We start from the raw sequence: 11048 nt of genomic DNA, 5'->3' as shown, positions 1-11048 counted from the left end.
CTACACGCGCGTGGCGAACAATTTGACAAGTGGCCTCGAAAGCCTGTGACCATTATGCACTAAAATACAAGTATGGCGGATGGAGGTAGGGATGGTCCAATAGCTGCTGCACCAAAACCACCGAAATCCACCGCCGACGCCACCGTCGTCGTCCACAGACGCCGCCATCAATGGGTGCAGCAGAGCAGGTGAGTCACTCTGTATATCTTAGCTGATTGATTTCTGTTGCGGTTTCCCTATTTGAAGAATTTTCTGTTGCAGGAAGGAGATGAGAGAGGTTTGGGCGAGGAAAATGGAAGCAGGAAGGTGGATGAGAAGGAGAGGATCGATTTGGAGAAAGGCGAATCGAAAATTGACGGAGAATCAGTTCAAACCCGACCTCCGGACGCTTTTCACATGTCGAGAATGCAGAGATTGAGCGCGACGAATCCTCTCCGTCTCGTGATGAATAATGCGACGAGAGTTGCCTCTCCTTATCCTTCACATCATCATCCTCCTCCGCCTCGTCCTCCTCCGCCGACGCAGCAGCAACCGCAACCGCAACCGCCGCCGCCGTCGACGACGACGCAATCGCAGCCTCGGTCGACGCCTAACTCCCAAGTAAGCAATTGACCCCCAAAATTTAACTCTCTGCACTTTCTAGATGCTGATTTTGAGAACTTCTGCTTACCTATTTGGATATCTGATTGGATATATTTCTGGATTTTGGCTAATCCTTTTCCTCAGCCATCGTTTGCCTCGCTCAATTCTAGATCATACACGAACAGGATCTCCTTATTCCTGTTCGTCGCGCACATGGTTCTGGCCGTCGGACTCGTCGGATTTTTGATCTTCAGAGGCATTAAAGGCTTGATTGAAGAAGGTAGGGCTCAGAGGAGAGAAAAAAAAGTGCTAAAGTATTTCCTACCTCAGGTTGAGGCCGCTTCCTTCCTCAGCGTAACTCTGGCCTTCGCATGGCAGAAGGCAGTCCGAGTTTGGCCTAAATTCATGGTCCATTTCATAATCTGGAGCTCCTTCTTCCTCACCTTAGCCGCCGGCATCCTCCTGATATGCTACCAGACGCAGGCGACCAGCGGCATTGGCGTCCTGTTCATCGCCTTCGCCATTGGAAATGGTCTCTACGCGTGTTGGGTGACTCAGAGGACCAGTTTTTGCTCTAAGGTTTTACTCAAAGCCCTCGAACCTGTCCCGAAATTCCGGGATTTGAATCACCCTACGTATTGCATGCTTGCTGCCGGATTCCTCTGGATGTCGTTTTGGATATTGGGCGTGATCGGCGCGCTGAATTTCTACGTGCCGCCGCTTGTTATAGTCGTGTTGGTTGTCAGCCTGGCTTGGACTGCCGAGGTCATGAGGAACGTCGCGAATCTGACGGTTAGCCGTGTGATTGCTCTGTATTACCTCCGGGGGATACAATCGACTACGCAATTTTGCTTCCAACGAGCCCTGACAAAGAATCTTGGCAGTGCTTGTCTCGGATCGATCTTTGTTCCATCGATTGAAGCCTTGAGAATCGTTGCTCGCGGCCTGAATTTGCTCGAGGGGGAAGACGAGTTCATGTTTTCTTGCGCCCATTGCTGCCTCCGCGTCATGGAGTCGATATTCAGGCGAGGAAACGGATGGGCTTACGTTCACGTAATAATCTCACACTTCTTGAATCGATAAATCGATTGTTCTGTTCTGACGAAACGTGGTTTATTCAGATTGCGGCGTATGGGAAAGGCTTCGTAAAAGCGTCACAGGACACATGGGAGCTCTTCGACAAGCGGGGAATGGTGCAAGTCGTCGACTCGGACATCACCACTGCCCTTTGCTTCCTCACCGGAGTCTGCAGCGGTTCCATCTGCACGATCGTCGTCGCCGCGTGGACAGCCACCGTCCACCGCGGCTACATTGGGACACTCTCCGTCCTCGCCGCGTTCATTGGCTACCTAATGGTCTGTGTCCTAATCCTTCCCCCGACATCCTTATCGACGCACAATTATTACACATACTAATACGATATACATTTTTGCAGACGAGGATCGCGATGGCATTGCCTCACGCCTGCGTGAGCTGTTACTACGTATGCTTCGCGGAGAACCCCGACAACAGGTTGTTCGACACGACGATACCGGAACGAATGGAGGCGATCAAATCGGGTCGCGACGCATTTGTCCCGACGCCGAGAGTGCCCCGGAGGTTCCAATGACGGGTACGTTCGTTGTGTGTGTATCGTATGTACATTAACACTTAGTTTTGATAACAAGATGTAACATAGTAATTTATTTTCTTGATTGTGATTATTGTTGTTATTGAAATTCAATTAAAATTGATGAACACTTTTTGAATCGCATTGATAGATTCTTGTCGAAGAACAAAGGGAATGTGTCTTATTGTAAAAAGACACAGAAAAAAAGTGAGATAAAGAATGTGTCTTTTGGGGTCGTGACTTTATGGGAATATGATCAAATTTTCAATTCCTTTTTAGTTTAGGTATATGCGAATCTACGAGACCCACCATTATTAGTGTATTATTCTTATGGATCAATGGGTGAATATACCCGATATTCGATCCGGATCCAATTTTATTGGATCGACAGGGTTGAGTAAAAGTAAGTTTGGGTTTGGGTCGAAATCGGGTTAGGGTGAGTTTTGAGCATTGTTGAATTTTATTTAATTCGGATCTTGGGTCATGTCATACCGAACCTGTTTGTCGTCTTTAATTATTATTCTCGTGTCATTTTCGAGATCACATGGAAATTAACCTAAATAGAGGCTATAAAATTTAAAATTTAGTTTGGTCTTAGTTGTTCGAGTTTAATTATGGCATGACTGTCTTCAAATTGAGTGTTAGTATGATAAATAAGTCAGAAATTAATCTATACTCTTAATTTGAATTTAATTATGCTAATTAAATAAATAATCTAATTAATTAATAGTGAAGATCCGATTACTGAATTCATCAATTCAGCATAAAATCCACTCCCTAACTAACTGGTTGATAGACTTGACAAGCAATCGCAATTATTACAAAAGTTGGTGTTAGGGGGTTTGTTTGCAATATTTTTTTCCCCAATCTTATTTTCAATATATATATATATATATATTATTTTTTACCATTCCATAAAAGATGTAAAAGATGTATTGTTGGGAGTTTTATAAGAATTAAAGAGTAATAAAATTTAATTGAAAATAAATATAAAGTAAAATATCAAAACTAAATTACCCTCGATTTTTAAAGGGTTTTAAAAAATAGATTTGAGTAATAATGCGTAATTGTGAAAAAGTATGAATAATTTTGTTATAAAATAAAATTATATTGGGACTGACGAAAATGAAAAAACAAAAAACTCTTGGGATGGAAGTAGTATTTTTTTATAGTATTATTAACACAATTTTTTATATTTTATATTTAAAAAAAATATTCAAATTAAAACATTAAGCAAATAAATTTCTAATCAAAATAAAATTAATAAAAAAATTCAAATCAACATTAAATTTCAAATCAATTTTAAATTATAACTAAATAAGTTCTATAATGCTTTAAAATAAATATTAGCAAAATTATATGCTTTTATTAAAAAAAAAATAAAATTTAATATCCTCTTCAAGTGAAATCAATTTACATATACTAAAAAATAAAATGACTTTTTCTTTTTCTTTTTAAATTGTTTCATAAAAAATAGATTTATAATTTTTTGACATTGGTTTTAATATAGAATATTTTCCTATTCATAAAAAGTAAGCTTAATGTTTTTGTCTATTATAAAAAAGTTGATTTTTTTATTTTATTATTATTAGTATAAAAGATAAAAATGATGTAGTACTATATTAAAAATGATGTCAATAATAGATAAATTTTTATTTTCTTTTTTAAAAAATCAAGTAAATATTGTTTTATTGAAAAAAAAATTTCTAAATTATAAATACAAATAAATATATTATTAATAAAAAAATATTTATTACTTTTATAAAGTATCATATTAAGTATTTAAAATTTTTGAAAAACTTAAAAAATAAAATAAAAAAATTTCTTATCTAAACATTCAATTTGCAACTAAAAATAATAAAAATTGTATAAAGATAAATATTCAATATTTATTTATTTTAATAAAAGAAATATAAATAAAAGGATTCTAAATGAATCTATAATTTATAAATAATAATTATATGTTGATTTATATTTGTTAGATATTATTTTAATTTGATAAATTTTATCTAAAATAAAAATGAATCAATTGTTATAATACAAAATATATATATTTCTATCAATTGTTAGGAGACAAATAAAATATATATAAAAAAATATTTTTTTTGTTTTTATTTGTTTTAATATATATATTTTTTAAAAAAATTAATATATTATACTAATATTTTTTATTTTTTATTTTTTATTTTATTATCTTTTAATTTTCTGATATATTTTTTCAGATTCTTTCACAACACAAACACCCAAAGATTTTACATAAAAGTAAACCATCAAAATCCCAAATCCTCGAATCATAGCGTCCAAAACCCTAACCCTAAGACTCTTCGGACGAACACCATGGTGTGCATCAGGAAGGCGACGGTGGACGACTTGCTGGAGATGCAGAACTGCAATTTGTTCTGCCTACCGGAGAACTACCAGATGAAATACTATTTGTATCACATCCTCTCATGGCCGCAGCTCCTTTACGTAGCGGAGGATTACAACGGCAAGATCGTTGGCTACGTGTTAGCCAAAATGGAGGAGGAATCCACAGAGTGCCACGGCCACATCACCTCGCTCGCCGTGCTTAGGACTCACCGGAAGCTCGGTCTTGCCACTAAGCTCATGACCGCCGCTCAAAACGCCATGGAGCAGGTGAGCACGGGCTGATGGATTTTAGGATTTTCTTTTACTTCTCATTGTCAATTGATGATAAATATCTGATTCTGTGATGTTTCTGGGAACTCATTTTTTCATCATGTGGATAATTCGTTTTGTGAAATTTTGATTTAGCGTTGTTTTTATTTTCTTTCGTATCAAGTTTGAGGTTGTAATTGGTATTTTAAGAATTTCATGGTTTTCCATCTATAAATTAGGGCCAGTTTCTTTCAAAATGACTATCTCAAACATTGAAAATGGGTATTTCCTCAACTAATTGTTTGATTTTTGTAGAACTCTTATGTTTGTCTATGGTTCGATTATTTTGATTGTTGAGTTTCATGTTGCAGCTATTTGGCTGTCTTGTTAGGACTTAGGACCATCTTGAAGTTTTTCCCTTGCTTCATAATATGAATTTGTGGCTTGCCATCATCAATGTGTAAAAAGGTCACAGCTCTTGGTTCTCTTATTTGTTAGGATTTAGCTGTTAAGTTTGGTTATATATGCCTCTAGAAGGAATATCATGGAAAGTAATTCAAACAAATAAATTTTTCACCATCTGAAGTTAGGGTATTCCATGTAAGTGGGTTATCAAGGGAAGAACTTGGTGAACATTGTACTATTCTTTCTGATTTTTCCTACTATCGTGAAGAATGAGAATTGGTGTTATGTTTACTAGGGACAACTTTTTGTAGATATTAATTATATTCATCCTCCTATAACAAATTTAAATTGAACCAAAGTATTTTCTTCAATTTTTTATGCATATAATTTATCGGTGGATTAACAAGGGTATGTTGTGCGCCTTATGAAAGGACTTAGATTGCAATTTTTAACACATAGAAAAGGGCTAAAACTAGTTTTATGCGAGAAACATCTCTATTTATCTTGCCTAAGAGGATTTCTATATCTCATGTATACATACATGAAGTTGGAGCTTATTTAAGAATGATTGATTGCTTGTTTCTCTCACTAATACATGAGAAGAGCTAGGGTGTGTTTCGTTTGTGTTGGGTTTGAGTTTTGGTTTATATAGTATTTTAATGTGATATTCTGTAAGAAGTTATAGTGTATTTTTATTGGAATCATAAGAGTTGCATACTAAAAAAAACTGAAATCAGGTGCAAAAAGAACAGACCCTTTTAGTTGGATGATTGCTGCCTAATTGATTGTGTTGTGTAATATTTCTGACTTAAGCAAATACTCACACTATCCTGTTTATATCATAGTTCATTACGGACATTGTTTTATAAATAGGTATATGGAGCTGAGTACGTGTCTCTGCACGTACGGAAAAGCAATAGGGCTGCATTCAATTTGTACACAGAAACATTAGGATACAAGATTCATGATATTGAAGCAAAATATTATGCCGATGGTGAGGATGCTTATGATATGAGGAAGCAATTGAAGGGCAGAAAGCATCACCACCACCACCACCATCATGGTGGAGCTTGTTGCTCTGCGGATTCAAAATCCAATGACAAACATGGAACAACAGAAGCCAAAGCAGAGTGAAGTTAACAGGTCTGAATCTCCTTTTTCTAATTTTTATTCATTATATTTTTGAATTATGCGCAGTCCGAAAGAGTATGCTTGCCTAATGTGTTTATGCTGCATGAAAAAAGCCTTACCAACTACATAATGTTTCAGGCCAAGATAGTGCATAGCTTCTGTTGCGTATGTTAAATAGTAGAAACCGATTTTTATGCACTCAAAAGTTATTCTGAGAGGACATTGAACCATAGCAACATCTAATTTTCTCAGCATTCTACTTGTATAAGTGTTATCCCATAACAATTGTTTATAGATGCTGCGTGAATGATTTCTAGTATAACTTTGATATTTATTATCAAGAATATAGTAGAATTCACTAAAATTATCTTGATATTTTCATTAAGGATGTATACATATAATTTTTTGACAAACATTTTTATCGATTATTTTTTCCAAAAATTATGAAAGGTCAGTTTAAAGAAGTAATAAAACATAATATAAATGTATATGAGTTTGGGTGGTTTTGATCTATATACTTGAATGAACAAATGTTATAATACAGGTCTGAAGCTTATAACGGTGGAGAGTGCAGGAAAGGAGATATTATCTTAGCTCCTTATTCTCTTCCTTATTATCTTTTCAAAACAAAATCTTTGTTCGTGTTTATATCCTTCGTATTGTAGGGAATTTAATTTGCTACAAACTGATATTCATCTGATATCCTTCTAAATTTTTATTTACTACCGGCCATCGGTCATCTAGCTAAGAGGGGGAGTTTTCCATTGGAGTAAGGAAAAGTCATCTCATTGGGCCTTTTCATTTGCTCCCGTTATTTTTAGGCGTATAATGTAGTGGTTTTCTTGGCCTTTTGTGATCTTATTTTCTTCCTTGGCAGGGATTGGATTCATCACAAACTCAACAATCTTTGCAGCTGGTCAAAAAGCACACTTCTTTGGTAATTTTCACTTGATTATGTATGTGTGTCTGTCATCTTTTTTTCTCTTTTCTATTCCTTTCAAATCTACTTATCTTAACTGAGAGGGTGGAAAAGTTTTCCTTTTAACAACGAAATAAAGACCAGATCCCTGTCACAATATGATGCATGATTATGATTATGATTATTTTGTCCTGTAATTTGGTTGTAATTTTTCTTGATTGAACTACTTAAGGTCAATGTTTCATTTTGTCCTGCAATGATTGAATTAACTGTGTCATTTAGCCTCTGTAACATAAAAAATTTCCACCCATTCCTTGCTTTCTCTGGAGTATTGTATTATAGTGTACTTTTATTTTAATGGTTTTGATAAAGAATGGGCCTGTGAATGTGATATGACATTTGAACATCAAAGTAGTAATGAGAATCAACCAACAAAGTGGGACAGATGGATTGATTGTCACAAACACAACCACACATCGAATGAATTAAATGAAATCACACCTACAAAATACCTAAATCGGGTGTGTATCTTATTAATTCACTTTTTTTCACATTCTTGAAATGTTTTCTGACTTGTTCTAATTCTTACACTGGTTGGTTGGTTAGTTAGTAGTGGCTTTAGTCTTTACTGTGAGAGAGAGAGCAATGAAGAAAGGGATTGGTAGATTCACTTGAAACACACATTTATTTGATCACTGAAACAGCACTCATTGCAGCTTTCTTTTTTTTTTTTTTTTTTTTTTATTAACTCGGTACTTCTTATACGCACTTGATAAATTTCTGGATTACAATCAAGTCACGAGAGAATTTGCGGTTGTTATTTGAAAGTGCGTATTGAGTAAATTTATGTCAAACTTAATACTTTGTAAATTAGGTCCGTTAGGTCCGACAAGACAAATTACAAGAAAGTCATACTAGGTGAACTATGTGTCACAAATGATTTGCAAACAAGAAAGTCATATTAGGTGAACTATGTATGACAAGTGATCTGCAGACGTCAGATTTAAACCCAGTCATAATTCCATCTGCACAAGTTTCTTGAATTCTTGCAATCACTATATATATGACAATGAGTTGCTACTGCACCTCTTATCACTTTGTGTGATGACTTTGGAATAAATTTCTACTTAGTACCTTTTACTATAAAAATGAAAAAAATTCTAGTTTTATCTATTTAAAATTCGCATTATTTTGTACCCAAAATAAATCGTGCTACTTCAATCAAATAAGTATAATTTTACGTAACACACAAGTTTTTTTTTAGAAGTTTTGAAATTTTGATGTTATATAAATATTTTGACCTATGTAAATAAGTTTTGAATTTCATAATAATATAATGTTTAAAATAAAAAAGAAATGTTAGATATGATATTTATTATATGAAAATATTGATAAATATATTAAAATCTCAAATATGTAAATAGAACCTAATATTTGGGCACTGAAAAAAAATGAACTATTATTGGGTAGGTGCAAGTTTGTTTTAACATATTTATCTTGTAATTATTTTTTAGTATACTTGAGGAAATTCTATTTCAAGCAGGGTTTTTAAAAATTACATTGCCTGGTTAGACTAATTGTACTTTGTTATATTCAGTTTCTTTTATTTTTCCATTTTTAAATAATGGTCAAAAAGATAAAAGGAAATGTACTTCTGGGGAAGCTATGACATAAACAACAATTTAATTTCACTTCTAACTGATACTTTTATGCATCAAGATATTTGCATATAAAATTGTCTAGACAAAATATGCTATGACAAAAACAAGTGGAAACATTGCATTGATACCATTACAAAAGAAAAACACACTTAACAGTCACCTAAAAAACCACATTTTGATTGACTGAATTAATACAAACAAGAAAAGAACCCTAAATTAATTTATTTCACCAATAGAGGTATTAAGAAAAGCAATCCACACATAACTCTCTTGTTCAATCAAATTCAATGTCACAAAACTTCAATCTACAAAGATGTCATCCTTCTTTCTTGTTCTCAAGTGTCAAAAGTATACATCAAATTCAGCTTCAAACCTTTTTCGATCTGTTATATTGACCGCGATGACTCTGACTCTGCGGATCAAGAACCATTCTTCAACCCATCGTCATTGATCTTCTCCCCAACGGATTCAATTGTCTTCATATTCGAACCCCTATCTTTCCAATCTCCAAACACCATCGATCGAATACTCGTCATCCTAACACCATCAAACCTAAAACTCGACACCCTTTTCGATTCAACCTTCGATCCCACCGCCCCGCCCTCCGGGCTAGCCATCAACTCCATCAAATTGCTTCGACACCCCAAATCCGAGTACACTCTCCGCGGATTCCTCCCAACCTCAACATCCCCATCATCTCGACCCCCCCGACTCAATTGGCTAGGTACCCCCCCTGTCTCCACCATCAAACAAGGATTGCCTAAACCATTCCAAGAATGCACCGGGACTAATCGATGCAGCTCCGTCAAACACTCGACCACCTCCTTCATTGACAGCCGCCTCTCCCTACAAGACCTCACACATTTCGCCGCCACCACGGCCAACATTTTCCTAACCATGGCATCCTTAGGAGGCAGAAGTCTTGGATCATATATTGCCAAGAACTTCCCCCTTTTGATCAAAGGAATCGCCCAATCGACAACAGAAGGCGGCGAATTCGACATATCGATTGCCTTCCGGCCGCTGATGATCTCCAAAAGCAATATACCAAAGCTAAACACATCAGTTTTTGTGCTCAAATTGTCAGGGGTTACATAACAGGGATCTAAATACCCCATTGTTCCGGCCGGCGGCGTCGACCGGAGACGGCAATCGTCGACGCACCTCAATGCCAATCCGAAATCGCCTAATCTGGCATTGAAATTCCTGTCTATCAAAACGTTAGCAGATTTAATGTCTCTATGAATCACAGGGGGGTTTAATGAATGGAGAGTGTCGATGGCTTTGGCAGTTTGCAAAGCCAATTTGATTCTCCTCCCCCAATTTGGGGGTCGATTATTTGAATTGGAATGTAGGACGTCGTAGAGAGTGCCGTTGCTCATGAATTCGACGACGAGGAGTCGATCGTTTTGGTTATGATTTTGATTGGTGAATCCGAGGAGATTGACCAATCTAGGGCTGTGGAGTTTGGAGAGAATGTCGATTTCGTTTTCGACTTCGGAGGTGGTTTTCTTGGGGTTTCTCGAGGGTTTCTTGACGGCGACGAGACGGCCGTTACGGAGGATGGCTTTGTAGACGAGGCCATGGCTGCCTTTGCCGAGGAGTTTGGTGTCGGAGAAGTTGTTGGTGGCGAGCTCGAGATCTTTGTAGTCGAATTCTTGGAGTTTGATGGGCTTGTTTTGGTGATGGGGTTTTTGTTTCTTGGAGGAATTTGGAGATGGAGATGGTGATGATGGAGTTTGGGCAGTGGAGATTGATGTTTCGGCTCTACAAGAGAGATAACCCATCAAGAAAATTTGGTGTAATTTGGGATCAAAGGGATGGATGTATTGGAATTGAATGCAATTGGTTTTAGTGGGAATCTGGGATTGGGAAAAGAAGAAGAAGAAGTAAAGGTGAATTGGGTTTTTGTCCCCTTTGCTTTTTGGTGTGGAATTCTTGATTGGAGGGAGAGAGAGAGAGAGAGAGTGTTGGTGTGGAATTCTTGATTGGAGAGAGAGAGAGAGAGAAAAGGGGGTGGGGGGGGGTTCTTGGATCCCAGTAAAAATGGAAAAGTTTTTTGAGGGTTTGACTAGTGAATATGTTGGAATCCTAAAGATTTTGAAGAGTCTATGTCCATGGC

The 11048-nt window shown here is 36.3% G+C and overlaps 3 protein-coding genes across 4 annotated transcripts; 2 read left to right on the top strand and 1 right to left on the bottom strand.

Annotated features, from left to right (window-relative positions):
• On the top strand, positions 1-2468 carry LOC127241332 (protein PNS1). Of its 2 annotated transcripts, XM_051260364.1 has the most exons (5): positions 1-188; positions 262-600; positions 727-1635; positions 1704-1937; positions 2018-2468. In XM_051260364.1, exons 1-5 carry the CDS (start codon positions 171-173, stop codon positions 2189-2191), a joined length of 1674 nt encoding a protein of 557 aa, XP_051116321.1. In that variant the 5' UTR covers positions 1-170; the 3' UTR covers positions 2192-2468. The 2 variants fall into 2 exon arrangements, with proteins under 2 accessions (XP_051116321.1, XP_051116380.1); XM_051260423.1 differs by lacking the exon at positions 1-188 and having other exon boundaries at positions 310-600; positions 753-1635.
• Positions 2469-4426: 1958 nt separating this feature from the next.
• Positions 4427-7583, top strand: LOC127241269 (N-terminal acetyltransferase A complex catalytic subunit NAA10). Its single transcript, XM_051260243.1, has 3 exons — positions 4427-4828; positions 6089-6358; positions 7224-7583. The coding sequence occupies exons 1-2, from the start codon at positions 4529-4531 to the stop codon at positions 6347-6349; spliced, it is 561 nt and encodes a 186-aa protein (XP_051116200.1). The 5' UTR covers positions 4427-4528; the 3' UTR covers positions 6350-6358; positions 7224-7583.
• Positions 7584-9016: 1433 nt separating this feature from the next.
• On the bottom strand, positions 9017-11045 carry LOC127262229 (serine/threonine-protein kinase-like protein At3g51990). Its single transcript, XM_051290860.1, has one exon. The coding sequence runs from the start codon at positions 10711-10713 to the stop codon at positions 9346-9348; it is 1368 nt and encodes a 455-aa protein (XP_051146817.1). The 5' UTR covers positions 10714-11045; the 3' UTR covers positions 9017-9345.
• Between the last annotated feature and the right edge of the window lie 3 nt (positions 11046-11048).

This window comes from Andrographis paniculata, unplaced genomic scaffold (assembly GCF_009805555.1).
Source record: "Andrographis paniculata isolate CXL003 unplaced genomic scaffold, ASM980555v1 Contig10END, whole genome shotgun sequence".
NCBI lineage: Eukaryota > Viridiplantae > Streptophyta > Magnoliopsida > Lamiales > Acanthaceae > Andrographis > Andrographis paniculata.
Note: the sequence above shows the minus strand (reverse complement) of the source record. Positions and strands in the feature narration are given on the sequence as shown.